The 20,827-nt window shown below is 43.9% G+C and overlaps 1 protein-coding gene across 2 annotated transcripts in view; it reads left to right on the forward strand.

Annotated features, from left to right (window-relative positions):
- Positions 1 to 8,455: 8,455 nt before the first annotated feature.
- Positions 8,456 to 20,827, forward strand: part of dclk2a (doublecortin-like kinase 2a) — a 39,172-nt gene continuing 26,800 nt past the window's right edge. The window contains exons 1-2 of one of the 2 annotated variants that reach the window (XM_060046274.1): positions 8,456 to 9,369; positions 12,516 to 12,856. In XM_060046274.1, coding sequence (XP_059902257.1) covers positions 8,967 to 9,369; positions 12,516 to 12,856 — 744 coding nt within the window. In that variant the 5' untranslated portion in view covers positions 8,456 to 8,966. The remainder of the gene's footprint in view (positions 9,370 to 12,515; positions 12,857 to 20,827) is intronic. The other variant, XM_060046275.1, reaches the window with a different exon arrangement.

Consider the following 20,827-nt stretch of genomic DNA (forward strand, 5'->3'; position numbering starts at 1 on the left):
GTATATTATTTTCTATTCTAGTCTAGTCTATGAAACAAAGAAGACAATATATATCTATTGCATATGGGTCATATAACAATATTATAGTGTTTTCTATTCTATGGTATGCAACAAAGAAAACAACACCCCATGTCGTCCCAGTGGATTAAAGCATCAGCTACAATGTTCTATGCTCTGTTCACTTATATTCTAAAGCAACTGAAGTTTTTAAACGAATGCTATTTTCCTAATCAACGGGACGCTGACCTACTCCATGTGACACACGGTATTAGGTAGGTATTGTAAACAACATTAAGAAGTAGATAAATAGTGCTTGCATCCAGCCCCTGCACCATCACCCTCACATCATTATTACGAGGAAACATTAAAAACCATTCGTCATTGCAGTGCAGCCAATTGATACCGGCACATGATGATCAATAACCGTTGATAGATTGGTACTCAGGTCCCCCCTTCCCCCACCATGCTGTCAGAGAGGATGATTCCATCAGGGATAGTCCCGGAGCAACTGGATATGATATATTATATACCATATAAATGATATAACATAAATCCAAGATATACACCCACAGCAGCAGATCCTGGTCTGAGGTATAGGCCTAAGTCAAATTTGTCTTAGTCGTGGTTGGTCAGATCACAGCGTAACCCCATCGTCTTGGCAGAGGATGCTCATGTCATCATATTTTACTTTTACCAGAGCCGGACTCTGGATTGTGTTATCTTGATGACTATCTATGTATATTTTCCAACTATAGTCCACAAAATAAGGCGAGAACAGTAATTCACGACGACCCAGACCACAATATATTCCTTGTCAATTTATTTTGATATATATATTGCCTATTATCACATTTTCAGTATTGAAGAGGAACTTCTTACAGACATTTGGATTAAAATTGTAATTTACTCTAATCCTAATCCTAATCTGTTGAATGGGAGAGGAGTGCCTTCCTCAAAGCCTAGTGGTGCAAACAAGAACAAACCCCTGAGAAGGGATGAATAAAAAAGATGAGCGATTTCTTAAGGAAAGTTAAATGGATCCTCGGTGAATCGACAGAAAATGGCAATGTGTGTGTGTGTGTGTGTGTGTGTGTGTGTGTGTGTGTGTGTGTGTGTGTGTGTGTGTGTGTGTGTGTGTGTGTGTGTGTGTGTGTGTGTGTGTGTGTGTGTGTGTGTGTGTGTGTGTGTGTGTGTGTGTGCGTGTGCGTGCGTGCGTGCATATGTCTGTAATTGATTGTCTGTCTGTGTCTGTCTGTGTGATGAGAGTGTGTCAGGGTGTGTGTATACGTGTGTGTTTCTGTGTTGCTGTGTGTTAGTGTGTTAATGTATTGTATTTGGATGTGTGTGTGAGTTTTTTTTTTTTTTATGTATCCGTGTATTTGTGTGGCTGTAGTTTTCAAACAAAGTTTAACCGATTTCTCCTGGTTTTGGATTATTCTTTGGAGTGTATGAAGAAACAAGATCTCCATCTTGTGGTCAAACTAGGGAAAGGGTCCTAAAATAATAACTCATACAGAATACATCAGCCTATTTTGAAAAAACAATAGAAGTTGTGCAGGCAGTGACAGAAGCCCATTAGTTGGATGTGCGATAAGCTTGGACATACCTGGAAAATACAGACGATATAGCCCACAGCTGCTCATCTAAAGGAAAGTCAAATTACCTGCTGTTGTTCCTCTCATGGAAAGGAGGCTAATTCCTTTAAGACACCTTTAAAAATGATGTTTCTAAGGTAACCAAGTTCATGGCTGTATGTCAGTTGGGCAATCAACACTGACATTTAAAAATCAGCTATTATTTAGTGTGGACATTTATTACTATTTACAAAGTAGGTACTTGGTGATATAAACCAAATAACTCGTTAAGGTCTGGCATCTGCCAATATGTCGACAGAACTACATTATTTACCTAGAGTCTCCATTCCACTTGTAAAATGTTCATATTAGCTTGGAGTCGCACACTACCATTCATTTTTTTTCAACATTTTAAACTTTAAAATTCTACTTTTCAAATATTATTTTTATGTTGAAACTTCGTTCAAACATTTAATAAATCAACACACTTTGAACTTCAAATATTTCTAAACTTATTTTCGATATCATTTATACTTTTTTCAGAATGAACAGTTTCATTTTAAACCCGCTTCGTACACTTTCAGTTGGTCGCATTGACTTCCGTCGAGGCTAGAGTGTGAGAATTCACTTCGCTCTAGCCCAAGGTGGCTATCCCAAAAGCTAATCATTTCGGACATTGCAGAGCCTAACTGGTTTCGGCGTCGATATTTAACCTAGAAGAAACACATTGTTCAGCCTGTAACAGTAGCTCCTGCAGTTCTGAGCTTTCTTTTACTTTCCACATTATTATTTTCACTTTCCATCATTCTAGGATTACACTAGAAGGGGCTTTTATCTTCTTCTATAATTTGATTACTAGTTAAGTTAGGACCACGGGACACAAACTGCCAGTTCCAGCTGTGGGGGAACTCAGCAGGACAGTCTGGGCCCTCCTCCTCCACCACCCTAATCCCCAATCGAACCACTGCCTACCCCTCTCCCTCTCCATACCCCCCCCCCCCCCCCCCCCTTGCTACTAAGGACAATACAGGAGGCCCCACGGGCCCACCCCCCCTCCCCCTGCAACCAGTCCATTCATCACATCCAGCCAGGTGAGACGGGAGCTATCAAAGCTCCGGACGAACAATGCAATGGGTCCAGACAACTTCATCCCCACGGTGCTTAAAGCGTGGGCCAGACAGCTTGCAGGAGTGTTCCAACACCTCTTCAACCTCTCTCTGAGTCCGAAGAAGGTGCCCCAGCTGTGGAAGACCTCCTGCATTGTTCCGGTGCCTAAGATAGGATGTCCCAGGTGGTACCGATCTCGCACGTCATGAAGATCTACAAGAGACTGGTTCTGCAGCACCGTAGGTCCCTGGTGTTCGGCTCCATGGACCCACTGCAGTTCGTGTACCAGGCCCAACTCTTGGCCTGGACGACGCCATCATCTACCTGGTCTTAGTCACATCGGGAGAGGCCGGGGAACACAGTGAGAGTCTGTGTTGTTCTTTGAATTCTCCAGTGCGTTCAACACCATCCAGCCCCTCCTAGCGTGGCCCTTCTGGGTAAACTATGTTATTACTGTTGGTTTCACACATCAACAAAGACAAGCAGACCAGATTGTCTGGATTCTTGGGCAAGTGTGGCTGTGTAGTTTCTTCTGCTAGCTAATACAGAGGGAGAGAGAGGGAGGGGAGGAGGTCCATTACTGCACACTTCAGCAGCCAGCGGCCCAGCCTCCGTTTGTTGAAGCCTGCTGGGGCATTTCCTCCGTGCAAGCCCCATCAAGCGTCCTTCACATGGGGCCCATGCGGAGGCGTGGTGTCCCCCTGAACGGGTAACAGCTTTGCTTGTAGCCGGTCGTCTTTTAAACTGCCTTTTGATCTCTAACAGACCACCGTCTCAGTAATCCTGTCATTGTCCCTGAACTGATGTCGACCTGGTAACATTTGGTCACAGTTTGAAAGCATAAGGGCCTCCCAGCTGCGTCCCTGCCTGGTGATTAGCCTCTGGTTAATGGGATACTTTTAAAAGTTTAATAGATCCTCTGTGAGTCAACAGAAAATGGCAAAATAAAAAGCAATGAAAGTACACAAATCGACCATTCCACCATCGGTTTCGCGTGCGTGTGTGTGTGTGTGTGTGTGTGTGTGTGTGTGTGTGTGTGTGTGTGTGTGTGTGTGTGTGTGTTCATTTGTGTGGTTCGAACATATACGTTTAACCAAAATTTTCCTGGTTTGGATGATTCTCAGATTGTCCATTCGGATCCACCACATGGGACACAACAGTGTATTAGGAAACAAGATCTCCATCTTGTGGTCAAACAAGGGAAAGGTTCCTAAAACATGTTTTTAAGGTAAACAAGTTCATGGCTGTTGGTCAGGTGGGCAAATAACAAATAACAAAAATAGCCATTATTTAGAAGGTCAATATTTATTATTATTTACAGAGTAGGCCCGTTGTAATAAAATTATTCTTTAAGGGATGGCATCTGTCAATATTTCGACAGAACTAAATTCAATTGAATGCATTCATTTTTTATAGATGGTCTAAACATCCCGGTTCCAAGTGATGTGGAATTCCCTTTCCCGTTACAGGTCTATAGTTAGGTGAGTCCTGCAAGCAGCGCTGAACTGATTTTGAGAACCCTACTCCATTCACACTTTTTCACCAGGCAGAGACTCATTCACATTTTTTAATATTTGTAACATTTTAAAATATTCTACTTTTAGCCCTAACCCTAACCCTTAATTATGGAAGTCAATCTCTGACCCTCCAACTTCTTCAGACCTCGCTCCTTGGTCAACATCTATCCGTTTATTGACCGCGCTTTCAATCACCCACTGCGTTTATTGACATCTCATACGACAACCTAGTAGAGGGAGGTTTTATTTCTTCTTCTGTGGATATAAACGTCGGCTGACGCCTCTTTTTCTTCAACCGAAAAGTGGTAAGGTAACAAGTTGCTGCTGCTTTTGTCACTGGGAAACTAGGCCTACAACATTGTTGCGGTAGTCACTTTTTCTTCCAGATTTTGTGTCTTGTTTTGAAAACGGAAACAGATCCCAAAGCAGAATTATGGAATTTGAACATTTTGAAGCCAGGGAGAAGAAACACCGGTCATCTAAGGCCAGCGTCTCCGGGTCCCACTCCAGTCAGAGGGTTAACGGAGTGGTGCCCAGTCCGGCGCAAAGCGCGCACTGTAGCTTCTACCGAGCGCGCACCCTCCAATCCCTCAGGTTGGAGAAGAAAGCCAAAAAAGTTAGTTTTTACCGCAATGGGGAAAAGTATTTCAAGGGTCTAGTGTACGCCGTGTCCAACGACCGTTTTTGTTCAATGGATGCCCTGCTTACGGAACTCACTCGGTCCCTGTCGGACAACGTGAACCTCCCTCACATTAAAGTGCGCGCACTGTACACCGCGGATGGAAGCAAGAAGATCTTGAGTCTAGATCAATTAATGCAGGGTAAGGTTCACTGAAGTACTGCAACCATTCAATGTTTTTTTTCCAATGTACATCGATCCTATCGTATAAATATGTCTGTAGTCTGGAGTTAACATGTAGGCTGCGTTGCGCAGAATATAACTTTTGCGCCAATCTTGCTCATGGAAGAATCGCTCGCGGAGATAGCTCCTTCGGGATGGAGGTCACACTAATGTCATCATCATCAATATCATGGAAATATATTATAATATTTTAATATAAATCAGCAGTGCTGTCACTAGGCTGTTTTATTCGGGGCTAGAGTCCCGGATATTAATTAATTAGCACCGAATACATTTTTTGGGTAAAATAAATAAATATATATATATATATTTTTTTTTTTATTATTATTATTTCTTGGTATATTTACTGGTAAATATGGAATAGAAGTGATGAAATTATTCTAGTCACTATTGGTAGTTAGTTATTTAGAAGGAAACATGGGGATTCCAGGAGCATTTAAAAAAAAAGTAGCCTAGTCCTTCTAGATTGTCCTTCTGGCTAGAGAATAAAAAGTTTAAAAACATAACCAGACTGTTAACCACCTCAAGTGAATTAACATATCCTATCCCCAGTCTAATCCATAAACATATATATGGGGAATATATATATATGTATATATATATATATATATATATATATATATATATATATATATGTGTGTGTGTGTGTGTGTGTGTGTGTGTGTGTGTGTGTGTGTATGGATGGATGGATGGATGGATGGATGGATGGATGTATGTATGTATGTATGTATGTATGTATGTATGTATGTATGTATGTATGTATGTATGTATGTATATATGCATATGTGTATAGATATATATAATATAGATATATATGTATGTAAGGTTTGTCTCATTTGTATTCATTTTACTCTGAAATAACTTGAATGGAACTTTAGATGTTTGGGGATAAGCAGCAAAGCAGTCAGGTAGTTATTTAAAGCTATAATAAACTGTGTATTTTGTTTATTTAGGTAAAGCATTATGAAAAAATGTGCATGCACAATAAAGCATACAAAAAAAGTTGCCGCACGCTACGTGCACATTTTTCTATCCCTCTGGGCTAAGCCCCGGACGTTTCAGAAACCTAGAAACTCCCCAACATGTTAATTGTCTCATCCCACAAAAGCAGGATTTTAAAGGTTAATGAAGGCCACCCTCGGGGTCGTGCGGTGTAAGGGGCACGAGAGTTGCATAGCCATACTGCTTTACCTGAGCTCCCGTCCCGATTCCCGTGCTGCTCGCCTAATTGGTATCAGAAGTGGGATGTGGCCTGCGCACAAGGAAGGGGAATTGAGACAGGCTTGATAGAGGCAACTCTCGGGGTCGTGCGGTGTAAGGGGCACGAGAGTTGTACTACACTGTAGACAGACGGCCCCACGGCGCCCATGGAGGAGTCGTTCGCCGCATAGACCAAGGGAGGGTCAGCATTGCGCCGATGTACGCATGTGGGATATTTGCTGTGTGTTCCGTGTGTTTGCGGTGGTGTTGATAAAGGCAACTCTCGGGGTCGTGCGGTGTAAGGGGCACGAGAGTTGCAAAGCACATCGAAAATTAGGCTTAGTATTCACCCTTGGCCTTTACGCGTTTGCGTGATTTTGGATTTGGATTATGGCTCCCACACAATCTCAGCATACTCTGACCTCCTGCAGTATATTCCTTTCCGTTTCCATGACTTGTCAGTCTTTTTTCCTCTAATCCTCCTCAGCTATCCCCCAGTGCCCCTGTGCAGTCTGGTGGGAGATCTAGATCAGTGCTGCTGGCCCGTGCAACACATTGATGCAGTCTACAGAAGTCTGTTTTGCGGAAGTTGGTGCGACAGTTGCTTATAAGACAGTTGCTATTGAGTATCTCATTCAGTATCCACTGAGAGAGAGATGGGGCTGCCCAATATAAGAAGAGGAGCTATAGTTTAACATGGGGCATGGCCTTTCTGGCTAAACTATGTTATGGTGGTGGACTGGTGGATTCACATGATAACAAAGACAAGGAGAATGGATTCTTGGGCAAGCATGGCTGTATAGTTTCCCCTGCCGCTGCCATCTCATACAGAGGGAGAGAGAGGGAGGGGAGGAGGTCCATTACTGCCCACTTCAGCAGCCGGCTGTACAGCCTCTGTTTGTTAAAGCCTGCTGGGGCATTTCCTCCATGCAAGCCCAATCAAGCGTCCTTCATGGGGTCCATGCAGAGGCGTGGTGTCCCCCTGAATGGGTAACAGCTTTGCTGTTACAGCTTTAAGCAGAGACTGAAGCCCTGGTGAAGGCCGTCCTTGAAGTGAATTTGGAAAACAGTTGCTCATCTAATAAGGCAAGTCAAATTACCTGCTGTAGTTCATCTCATTGAAAGGAGTTGAGTTCCTTTAAGGCGTAAATTAACATTGACGTAAAAAAAAATTCCATTATTTAAAGAGTGGGTATATTGTTATTTACAGAGAAGACATGTGGGTGATATTTACAAGCGATAAACCAAAGAGCTTGTTAATGGCATCTATCAATATGTAGGCATAACACAAATAAATTAGACAAAATATGTATTTTATTTTCATTAATTTTGTTTCAGTTAATTAAGATTAAGCATCAAGTAGGTCCCAAAAGAGTTTGGAGTTTTTACTGTTGGGTTTATTCCATTATAGGCATAGTTAGTTGAGTTAGTTAGTCGTTTATATTTGTATCTTTCCATGTAGTGGCATTGTCCAATCGTGAACACTAGAGGGCGCAAAATGATCTCTGACTGCCGACCCCAGCCCATTTCAGATAGGTGCTGTTCATGTCCTCCACACTTTTAGCCCACCTTTACGAATTGTATCTCTTCATTTAGGTCGTATACCCTACCTTAAATACCCTACAATTTAACAATGTCTATTGCATATGGGAGTATGCCTAATCACCGTTCGAAGTGATTAATCCTTGGTCTCTACTTCATTTACTCAAGCACTGGATGGGAGGGGCCGCACCAGCTGGTCGATAAAAACACACACACACACACACACACACACACACACACACACACACACACACACACACACACACACACACACACACACATCGTTTTTCTACAGCTATAATTATTTATAAAGTTTAGCTTCGAATAAACAGTCCAAAGGTAAATAAATATCACGGTCCTACCTTTCGGGCAATTCGTCTAGGAATATAAACCCAATGAATCAATCGATCGCTTCCCGGCCGATCAAAAAATGAGTCAATATAAGGCATATATAGCATTTTTAAGAAGAGTAGCCTGCAACAGACTTAGAGACGAATACCATCTATTAAACAATATGTGTCAAGATTTTATTCTGTATATGGCAGGGGACGATTCAGTTATTTCAGAGTAATCTCATAGGACGAGGGCACTACGCGTCACCCTTCACGTCCTTAACGCGTTGGGGGAACAATGGGTTGCATTAGGACCCTGCGGCGACCGAAGCGGGCTTCCTTCTCTCATTGATCTGACAGCTTCTCCTGCGGTAGTTCAACATGCTTCAACGCAGCCGACCCAACAAGGGCTGCGAGAAGAAAAGGGGAACCTAGCAGCTGTTATGGGACCTAATGAGTTTTAAAAGCTTTTTATGTGGCATTAACCTACAAAAGTAGACCTACAATGTCTGTCAAAGAAGGCAGGCCATCATTCTGAGCGCTTTCAATCAACCATAGCGTTTATTGACATCTCATTTCGACTACCAAGAGGGAGTTTGTTTTATTCTTCTTCTTTGGATTGAAATGTCGTTTGAACTGCCTTGCCTCGTTTTCGATAAATAAGTACGTTTTCACAAGGGGATGGTAAGGTAACAAGTTGTTGCTGCTCTTGTCACCGGTGAAATTGCCGCTGAACTCCCGGAGAAGAAGCAGCATACACCGGTATACGACAACATTGTTTTGGTAGTCACTTTTTTCATCCGGATTCTGTGTGTTGTTGGGCAACCGAAGCATGTCCCAAAGCAGAATTATGGAATTTGAACATTTTGAAGACAGGGAGAAGAAATACCGGTCATCTAAGGCCAGCGCCTCCGGGTCCCACTCCAGTCTGAGGGGTAACGGTCTGGTGCCAAGTCCAGCGCACAGCGCGCACTGTAGCTTCTACCGAGCGCGCACCCTCCAATCCCTCACGTTGGAGAAGAAAGCCAAAAAAGTGCGTTTTTACCGCAATGGGGACAAGTACTTTAAGGGCCTGGTGTACGCCGTGTCCAACGACCGTTTTAGGTCAATGGATGCCCTGCTTATGGAACTCACTCGGTCCCTGTCGGACAACGTGAACCTCACCCACGGAGTGCGCGCACTGTACACCGCAGATGGAAGCAAGAAGATCTCGAGTCTAGATCAATTAGAAGAGGGTAAGGTTCACTGATGTACTGCAACAACGCAGTGTTGTGTTTCCAATGTACATCAAGCCATATCCTATACAGGTCTTTAGCCTTCATGTGTTGAACTAGCCTTCCTTCTTGGAAGGAAGTGCATTGAAACAAGGTGGATGCAAGGAGCTGGAACATACAGCTGCTATTTAATGTTTTGACCGGAAATGGCTTTCATGACCCCCATTGGCCAGTTGTAGGCCCAAGAAAAAGGTGTTCCCTTGACTATAACTCAAATTGAAGTCAAATAAAATCAAAAAAGTAAATTCACAATTTCTTTTTGAACGTTGTAGATTATAGTCTGGGCCCTTTTGCTAGATGCTGGCAGTATCGACTGCAAGGGAAGGACTATGACTTTTTACTTGAAAGCGTTTGAAAGCTATAAAGCTTGACCTGGGGTTAATTGGGACGAACTAAAGCAAGCCCATAAAACCATGTGCTGCGTGACTACAACCATCAGGTTGAAAGTTATGACGAGCATCCCTTGGGCATCTAGTTACAACTGCTTAGACCCATCTCTGAGAAGCCCCTATCAAGACAGCAATCATAATCGAGAGTTATGTTTTGATATGACAAATGTTAAAGTTTAAGTATACACCTAAACTTTGATTAGGATTAAGCCTGTGCTCATGCTTCTGCCTATACCTCTATCTGCCTCAGTCCAGCTTGGTGAGAGTGAGAGTGATTGGGATTGTGCAGGGTAAACATCTGACTGAGCTATCCAACCATCCAGGCATTCAGAACGTCAATGTCACCTAACAGCTCCGGGCAGTCCCCGAAGCCACCCATGAAAAAAAAAATCCTCCTTCATTCGGTTATTTTTGTGGGTTGAATCATGGCAAAGAATGATTTACCCTATTACCAATCCAATGGAGGACAACAGTTTTCAACTAAAAGCAAAAATGCCAACAGTTTTTATATTGCTGTTCAGACCAGAGCCCCACCAAGGCGGACGCAGAGATTAAATGGAGATGAGTCATGTATTAGCTTCTCTGCTGACTCAAGCAAAGTACCCTACAGTCCTCCTCCTCCTGCACGCCTCCTCTCATCTAATGTACCCCCTGCGGTGACATTCACAGCCCGGCAACAATCAGTCCATCTCTATGTTTTGGTCCCCAATGTGTGCTGTGATTGGTGTTTTTAATATCTGTGGTGTGTGGGTGTGTGGGTCCGGCTCACACACAATCTTCCCCTACTCTGACCTCCTCCTGCAGTAAATTAGTTTTTTCTTCATCACTTGTTTGAATATTTTCATCTTGCATCCTAAGAGGCTAACCCACTGCACCGCTGGGAGTCTGGTGGGAGATGTAGGTCAGTGCTGACCCTTGCAAAACATCAATGCAGTCAACAGAAGTCTGTTTTTACGGCAGTTGGTGCGATCTATGAGGCAGTTTTGCTATTGCTCAACACCAACCCACACAGAGACGGGGCTGCCTAATTTAAGAAGAGGGTCTAGATGTAGCATGGTGCATGGCCTATCTGGATCAACAAACCGGTGGTTCCACGCAATAACAAAGACAAGCAGACCGGATTGCCTGGATTCTTGAACAAGCGTGGCTGTGTAGTTTCCCCTGCCATCCAATACAGAGGAAGAGAGAGGGAGGGGAGAAGATCCATTACTGCACACTTCAGCAGCGGGCGGTACAGCCTCTGTTTGTTAAACCCTGCTGGGGCATTTCCTCTGTGCAAGCCCAATCAAGCGTCCTTCACATGGGGTCCATGCAGAGGCGTGGGGTCCCCCTGAACGTTTAACGGCTGTGCTTGTAGCACCGTGTAACCGCCACAACAATGGACAGCTGGTGGTTCTGTTAAACTGCCTTTTGAAAAGCTGACCTCAGGTGCTGCCAGCTGAGAAACCCCCTCCCCTCACACCTGAGACCTTCCTGTGTCCTCCCCATGGGGACAGAGCTGTCAACTCCACCCTCCCTCTCTATCAGACCACCGTACCACTAATGCTGTCATTGTCCCTGAATTGATGACGACCTGGTAACATTTTGTCACAGTTTGAAAGCATAAGGGCCTCCCAGCTGCGTCCCTGCCTGATAATTAGCCTCTGGTTAATTGCTGGCTTCTTTGAGCCGTGTGTCATGGGATACTTTGGGGCCTCTCTCTCTCCCTCTCTCTCGCTCTGTCCTTTACTTCTGCCTTGACACACATCAGATAACCCAAGAATAAAGGGAGATTTCCTGTCTATTCACATATAAAGTCTTAGCTGTACAACTAAATGAGGTTGAATTTGTTATCCTTTACCGATTGCATATAATACAATAAACGAAGATAACACTTTATCTTATACTGAAAGGGAAATTCAGGAAGCTAGCATGATGCAACTGTTTACCTTCCTTAATATTTAAGATAAATGAACTGTCCCTTACAACTGGTATGGCCCTCCAACACCAGCCTATGTATGTGTTTCACATCACTAATATGTCAAATTGTGATCCTAGCAAATCGCATGCTCATGTTAAACTAAAGAAAAAGTACAATTGAAAGTCATTGCTCGTGTCCTCCCTGTGCTCTGCTGTCAACAAGCAATCGTATCACACACACATCAACAGAGGTGTGGCATCAGTAAAGGCTCAGTACACGTCACATGACTGCTCCGGAGAGGCAAAAGTCTACAAAGAAATGCTGACAAAAGAGAAGTGATCTTTGGATCAAGTTCTGTGAGCCTGGCTGCAGGATAAGGCAGAGTTACCCTTGGCTTGGCCTCACTGTGTCTCCTTGTTCCTCTGAGGAAGTCCTTGTTATCGGATGGAGAGCCGATTAGCACTGGGCCAATGTGAACGCATACTTTGCATTCCTCCTGCATGAGCCCCTGCTCTATCTCTTGTACACGACTTCTATTGGACTCGCGCTGAATATGTTGCCTCAGTACAGTATATGTTGCAGTTATGTGTGATCGGGGATGTGATCAATTGATGATATCCAAGGGGTCTTTTTAAGATTCAATGTCATTAAGGAGCGTGGGGGGGTAGGGCATCTCACTCAGGGATGTCTACATTGAGACGACGGACTTTGAGGTTCAAACCAAGAACCCTCCTCTAGATTATCATCCACTAGATTATCAGTTTTAACCCTTTTTTTAAACAACCCATATCCCTTGTCTTCTCTCCCTCTTTCACCAGGCGAGAGCTATGTGTGTGCCTCCAACGAGCCCTACCGTCGGCTGGACTACACCAAGAACGTCCACCCCAGCTGGTGGGTGGGCAAGACGGCCACGTCTCGCTCGCTCTCGGCGCTCTGCGGCGGCGGCGAGCAGCTGCTGCTGCAGCGTGAGTCCAAGGACTTCATCAAGCCCAAGCTGGTGACCGTGATCCGCGGCGGCGCTAAGCCGCGCAAGGCCGTGCGCATCCTGCTCAACAAGAAGACGGCCCATTCCTTCGAGCAGGTGCTCACCGACATCACCAACGCCATCAAGCTGGACACGGGCTTGGTGAAGAGGCTGTACACGCTGGACGGCAAACAGGTAGGGGCTGTGACTTTGGCTTTCGCATGGGTTGGGCTTGTGGTTTTAATACCTTGTACAGCTCTAATCTGTTAACCCTGACGGATCCTGATTTTAACCTTAACACTGAATGTGAAACCCTAACCCTAGACCCCTGATCCTGATTTTAACCCTAACACCAAACGTGAAACCCTAACCCTAACCCTAGACCCTGTATCCTGATTGTATCCCTAACACCTAAACCCTGATCCTGATTTAAACCCTAACCCCACACCCTAAACCCTTATCCTAACCATACACCCCTAATCCTGATTCTATGCCTAAACCCAAATCTGTACCGAAACCCTAATTCAGATTCTTACCCTATACCCTCACCCTAAAACCTTAATTCTAACCCTGAACCCAAGTTGTATCCCTGAACCCAATCACTGACCCTAAACTCTAAACCCTTAACCATAATTCCAAACCCAACCCCTAATTCTAAACCCTAAACATAACATTGGGTCATATTGTCTGCCTTACTGAAGAATATGTTTAAATTGGCTGCCATAGGGATATGCCTTCACCTTAAACATTCATTTTAGTGATGCAAAGTTATTTAGTTAAATCCGATATTGATGTATTTCCAAACAGTATTACTGTTTGTATTCCCCTCGGAAACTTTGCATCACTCCCTCTGCTAGCTCTGCTAAAGATGACCTCAGGCCACGCCGTAAGCCTTGGGGAACCATGGGGGCTGCTGTGCAGCATACAGTGTACTCAGCCTCCTAGAGCCCAACCCAGTGGCACTGATAATGTATCCAGAGCTTCTCACGAGTCCTCCGTCAACACCCAGCAGCCATTTGTTTTCTGCGAGAACCACTGGGATGCGATAAACGTGATTCAGCTGTGTCAGCTGTCCAAACCTCCACACATAATTACGGAGCACGGTTATTTCCAACAAGGTGGTAATGAAAACGTTTTATATTTGAGGCCTCTGGCTGTACCGGCCATCATAGGCTCCTCCCATGCTTACACACCCACATTAGTCATCCACAATTGGTGCTCAGCCGTACACACCAAACCTCCTGGGAATCATAAAGAGTAATATGAGGCTCCAATGTGTACTCCAAGCCTCGCCTCTGTCTGTATATTAGATGAGGGGACATTTGGAAGAACATGATTCCTGCTCTGGCCCCTTCCCACTGAGGACAGAAGGGTGTTACTGGGGTGGGGTCTTCTGGGAACGTGCCAGCTCCCATATTCAAGGTCTTGTTGTTTTGAAATGCTTCAATATGTTCAAGGAGTAGTGGACATTGCATTGTGATGTGTTTCCTGTGTCCCGTGCTGTTCCTGTTCTCTAATGTTTAGTGAAGGGAGCTAGTGTTGACAGGAGACTCCATTGGGCAAGCCAGTCATGAGTCATGACCATAATATTTATTTTCCATTTCAGCAGGTTGTTACCCCTGTGTCCCCGTCTCTGGTCACAAGACCTGTGAATAAGGGTGCTGTCCCTGTTAATACCCTGCAGTACTAATGTTTAGTGAATTATACTACCAGTATTCAGAAATACATTGTGCTGACATATTGAGCTGGTGTTTTGTCTTCAGGCCTGTTCGTTAACACAGTTATTTTCATGAGCACAGAGTTTTGTTTTGTAGTGGTGGTAGCTACGTTAAGGTCAGTTATGTTGAACCTTGTTATGTTGAACCTTGAACCTTCAAGTGCAAAGCCAGTGAAAGTGAAAGCAGCACATTCAAAGCAGTGAGAGAAGGTCAAGATAGCTGAACTGAATCCACTACATTAGTATCTCGGTTATATAAAATGCTTTACTTCAAAACACATTTCACATGAACTACATCTATTTCTAATGTAGTTACTTTGAACTCTGTCACTAATTCACCAAAACACAGCCCAAACCAGAGACCCAGAAGAGATTGCTCTGTGCATTTATACTTGTGGGACGCGGCATCATACCCCAGGTCTGACACAGGGCAAATCAAAGCGTTTGCCAACTTCTCCCCATTGCTTGTAAACTAGTTTGTTGAAATGCATTGGAGAGATTATAAAGGATTGTTAGTGATGGATATAAGTGTGCCAGTTCAAGGAGGGGTTTGGGGCCGTGGAACTCTGTCTTTATCCTTTAAAAACGTTTTTGAAATAGTGTTTTGTCTGTTGGAATGTTAGTATTTAATTTTTTTAGTTTCTTGATAAAGTCACAAGGGATTTGATTTTGGCTAACTGTGTATACTTAATACGATGCTTAGAGGCTTTCTGGTTGAAACATTTATACTTCACAGGGAACTTCAGTCATCCCTGGCACCAATCCAACCCCAATCTCAGTTTTTTTTTATGTTAATCTTCAGTAGATATTGCAAAAGTGCCTGCCACGACATAACATATGTTAATATCAGGGGATTAAGGAAATGCCTTTAGCGTCATACACAAATGTTGAAGGGAAATGTTTTAATGTGTTTTATTGTTCGGACAAAGTGTTTTTAAAGGGGAAGATATTGTAATAATCTCTATTGGTTCGGCATTAGCAAATCCAAAACCACCCAAATTGGCCTGTTTTACCTCCAGCTGATTCTAATGCTTTGAGAATAACACAGTGAGTGAACATTTTTTGTTTCCTTCTACAGTTGGTGAATGCTCCATAATAATTGAGTCATGCAGCATTTCAGAAATGTGATATCATCCTGTTGTTTTACTCTTGAGGCTTCTACTGTGGGCTATACAAAACAATATTAACAAACGGTGAACATTTTCCTGTTGTATAACTGCTCAACTCATCTCCATTGCAAGCCTATTAGATGATATCAGTAGTCTCCCTTTAAATGGCCAGTCAATGCTAGAGGGAAATGTGTAAAGTGTTTATACAGCTATGAACTAAATGGCTCGACTTCTGTCTGCCTAACGTTACTACAGAAACAGAGGTCAGTGAAACAGTGGTGCTGAAGGAACAAGAATCTCCCATCAAACCCATCCATGTTATAACAATTAATAAGAGCAGAATCTTTGTAATAAAGCAGTGTGTTATTTTGGATTGAAGAAAACGTGTTAGTTAAGGTGAGGAATCTCTACATGAAGATTGTTGGAAATCTTCCAAGAAGGTTTGGTATTTTAACCCCCCCCCCCACCCCCCATCTGTATTAATGTCCTCCATCTGCCAGTGTAACAAGACCACTGCAGGAGACTCACACACGCACACACGCACACCTCCAGTTGGTGGAACATGTGTCACCTTGAGCCAACGCTAGACAGCGGAATGATGGACGGGACTGAAGGGGGGGGGGACTCTCGTCACAACATTTTAAACGGACGCTCTCTAGTGTAGCGATTCAAGACAGCAAGGAAGTGAACCGTCTGGCCGGAACTCTTGACGGACGGCCACAATGGGGTGGTGCGGACAGGATGTCAATGAGCCATGAAGACAATTCGATTTGAATGGTTTGAATTTGTCTTTCCTTTCATAGACGGCATCTGCAGGAATTCCCGTCTGGGACTCATAAAGTACATTTGATCTTATTTTCCTTTATGAATGATCACACTTTCTCATGGATCATAGCTGTATTCTACCTATCACTTTGATTCCATAGATGCACCTTTTGATTCATGCGCTGTATGCTAGGTGTCGTGCAGTAACCTAAGCAGGCTTTCTAGTTGTTTTGAAATTGTATTGGTAATATAGACACATTGTGCTATGACTTTGCAGTATATCTTGTTGTCCAGCTCAGGTTAGTCTTCATCTCTGAATAATCATCATAATAATCCAGGAACGGTGGCAGTTTGGAGGCTGGTCATGTCCAGCTAATCTGACAGATCGGCCCATCGATAAGCCTCTTTCCTCCCTGCCTGGAGCCCTTCTCTGGTGGCTGGCCTCCCTGTGTCCCTCATGGGCTGCATTGTATTTATGTCGCTACCTATCAGAACAGAGCGATAACCTTTTTCTAAAAAAAGAAGAACGCGTAACTTCCCGCCGCTACAGAGACAAGACCTGATTTCCCTTCTCTCAAGTGACTGTTATGTTTGTTAAGTTTGAACTACTTGCAGCTTTCCTTTAACAGTGAATCCAATTTGGATTCAAAAAAGAGCTAAATCGTAGGATAAGAAATACCAGTCACAACGCAGTTGATCAATGGAAAAGCAAACTAACGCTGTACACATCATCCTTTGTTTGTCTGCCTTAAAGCAATACAGAATATAAATTGCGATTTTCTTTTTCTTTTTACATTTCCCCAGAACATCATCCATAATTTAGCCAATGACTAATAGCTCTGATAGACCTTTACTTTCAATGTGTTGTTAATGCTAACACACACACACACACACACACACACACACACACACACACACACACACACACACACACACACACACACACACACACACACACACACACACACACACAGGATGCCTCCTAGCAGCAGCCAACCATCTGCTCCTACACAATCAAATCAGGCTCCAGCTAGCCTGTGTGGGGGTAGCATGCTACACACACACACACACAAACGCGCAAACACACACACACACGCACACACACACACACACACACACACACACACACACACACACACACACACACACACACACACACACACACGCACACACACTGTCACCCAGCCTCCAACTGGGTCCTGGCCACCACCCGACAATTAGACGCACAAGCTGTAAGAGAGGGTGAAAGTGCAGCTGTCAGGTGTGTGTGTGTGTGTGTGTGTGTGTTGTGTAAGTGAATGGTTATTGAGCATCTTGGTTCATCAGGGCCAAGACATTCAGCTGTGTGTCTCTTAGCAGAGGTAGAGCATCATTACAAACTGAAAGCTGACTCAGTAGATGTAGAGCACAACAATTGCAGCTCTTATTCAGGCAGTACTTTTACAAAGGAATCCGTCCATCCATCAGCTGCTCTGAAGAAAAGTGAACAGAATAACTATTGCCGTGTGGGATTGACGGTTGTGATTGAGTCAGAGAAATGATTAATAGTGTACATTGTTTTACATTTAGGCTAGACTACAGCACAGAGAAGCATATCCACTGATGCTGTGTCCAATGGTGGCTTACTCTATCTTTTGAGCTACATGCTACACCTCAGCCCCATGAAGAAGGTAAGACTGGGCCATTATCACCACCAAAGTCTGACCTCCCATGGAGTAGGTCAGACTGCGTTTATTACCACCACAGTCTGACCTCAGCCCCATGGAGTAGGTCAGACTGCGGTTATTACCACCACAGTCTGACCTCAGCCCCATGGAGGGGGTAAGCCTGCTGACAGTCCACAGAGGAGCTGACAACTCAACACATCTACTCTCATGACGTGAGATGAGGCTTTATAAGCCGGTCAAGATGAGCTCTACAGGACTAGAGAGGTGGGGAGGAAATGGCAAGGAAGGATATAGGACAGAAGGAAGGGAAGAATAAAGGAAGAGGAGGAATGACTGGAATGAGAGGCAGGTTTAAGGAACAAAAGGCTTGTTGATGGAAAAGAAGGAAGGAAGGAAGGGAAAAAAGAGGGGGAGAACTTAGAAAGGTAATAGCAGGAATAAGAGGCAGGTTGTTTGGAGGAGAAGAGGAGGCGGCTTGGTGTACCAGCCAAAGGCCTCCCACTTTCTCCCTTTCTCCCTGCCTCCCCTCTCCCTCTAACCCCTCATCAAGGGCATGTGATGCACTCTGCATCTCTTACACTCGGATGACCAGGCAGAGATGCACCCCCCTTTTTAATCGCTAACGTGAGGTTAAAGAATATTGTATTTTGAAGGTGCAGTGAGTGCTTATTGTTGGACCTATGCTTCATCTGATATGTAAGCATATATATATATATATATATATATATATTACAACAAAGTTTATGAATGATCAACTTAATCCTGCCTAGCAAGACATATTGTATCAACTTTATTGTCGGGAAGGTTTAGGAATGAAAACGTATTCATCCAGGTCCAAAGTACAATCGCATACATTTACTATGAATAATTAATAGGACGAAAAGATGAGGACCATATGTACTCTGCTGACCTGTAAAATAACAGTTAGCCCCATTATCCTAAGAAGTGCAGGGCTTTGACCTGTTTCATTGTGAGCAGTGAGCTGAGAGCTTGAAATGGTTGTGATCAGTGGACCTCTTTACCTGGTGTGTTGAGAACAAATAGAAGGAAGGGGGGAGGAGTCAGGAAAAACACGACTAATTGAACTCTGTTAAGTTCTCAGAGGCTCCAAGATAATTCTCTCTCTCTCTCTTTGGCTTTCTTGTGAGCTTTCCTGCTATGCTGTTAATGCTTTGCTTTGTTAACGTGGTTATACAGTGGTGTTCTGAAATTCCTTTGTGCGGTTTATTTTAATTTCTATGAAAAAAATTGTCCTTGTTTCGTAGCAAATTGTATTTCTCTACATGCCTCACAGTCAATTTACAGGATTGAAACATTCATTTTTCACTTCCCTTCACCTAGCCTGTAACCAGTAGCGCGAGGCCTGAGATTCAATAAGATAGTGCATTTCAATGTGGGCAGACAGGTTGTGGAGAAATCCAAGAGAGCTTGCGGCTTCCACAATGCAGTCTAAATACGTGTGGCTCCAACAGGGTATTTTAAAGCTATTGATAACAGTTTATTCGTTTCAATAAACATGATCCTTCTTGACCTTTAAATAAATGTTTGCGGATGATTCTACCCATTGAAGCTCAGCATTAGGCAAAAAATTAAATCTCTTCAACCTCATGCAACATGTATGAGGGTAAAGTTAATGTTCGACAAAATATAGATAATAGTCGGAGGGGACATGTATCTTCAGCAAAGTAGAGTGGCAATTTCACAATGATGTCACCCCCCCCCCACCCCCCACAGAATGGCAGAGCAGAATGAACACAATGGGAAGACGTGAAGACTGAGGCCTACATTACAATGCCAGCCATCCCCCCCACCCCCTTTGTGTGGCGTGTATGTCTGAAGTGGCCCTCCGGAGCCACACAATAGATTCTCTTCACAGAAGAGCATCATAGGAGTCTAAGGACAAACTGAGTCGAATAGTGTGTGTGTGTGTGTGTGTGTGTGTGTGTGCGTGTGTGTGTGTGTGTGTGTGTGTGTGTGAGAAGCTGATGGAAGGTGACAGGGCATGATATGCCTCTAATGATGATGAGGATGAAGATGCCCCCCTGGCCTGAATCCCCTGTAAGCCCGGGTCCTAACTAGGTTAGCTGGAGTGTGCTGTGTGCGTACCCGTGCCAATAGTGGCGTGAGGGGTTTATTTTAGACGAGTAGCCTGGTTTCACTCGGCCCGGTGGGCACCCTAGCATGGAGGATAACTCCTGGCTGATGCTTTCATTCTTCACATAGATGGTATATACAACATATAAATAAATGTTCTCCGTCCAGAGTGATGGGGAGTTCAGATCCCACTGGGGCCAGCCTAGAACGTCTGCACTACCGCTAATAAAAGACACTATGAATGTGAATAATACCAAAAGGCAGAAAGGTTGAAATGATATGTTGGATGAACACAAGACAATGAGGGTATAATACATTTTGATTACAATCAATAATACACACGCACACGCACATGCACGTACTTACTTACACACACACTCAAACACACTCACAAGGAGACAAGAGTCAGGAGTTCATTAGTAACGTGACGATGCACTTGCTTTGTAGTGAGCCACTGTTCCACGCGAGGCCACATCCCCGTCTCATTGATTGTTGGCCACAGATAGGTTTTCAGGGTCACTTCTGGATTAAGAGTCCATCATTTAGGTCAACTGGCGGTGTGTCTGCACACCCGCCTATTGTGTGGTACCGTTATTAGCATGAAGCTACACGTGGCAACGTAACACTACTCCCTTACCCTCTGCAATGGATCCGTTCTCAGGAAACCTTTGGGGGTGCATGGATTGTTTACACAGAGGACAATAAAACCTACTTCTTGCTGTCATTATGTAATGGGGATTCAAACACCCTCAAGTGTAGTTTGCAATCAACCTGGTGTTTGTGTCTCAACTGGTATAACATGGTATCATTAGTG

Source organism: Gadus macrocephalus, chromosome 3 (genome assembly GCF_031168955.1).
Source record: "Gadus macrocephalus chromosome 3, ASM3116895v1".
Taxonomy (NCBI): domain Eukaryota; kingdom Metazoa; phylum Chordata; class Actinopteri; order Gadiformes; family Gadidae; genus Gadus; species Gadus macrocephalus.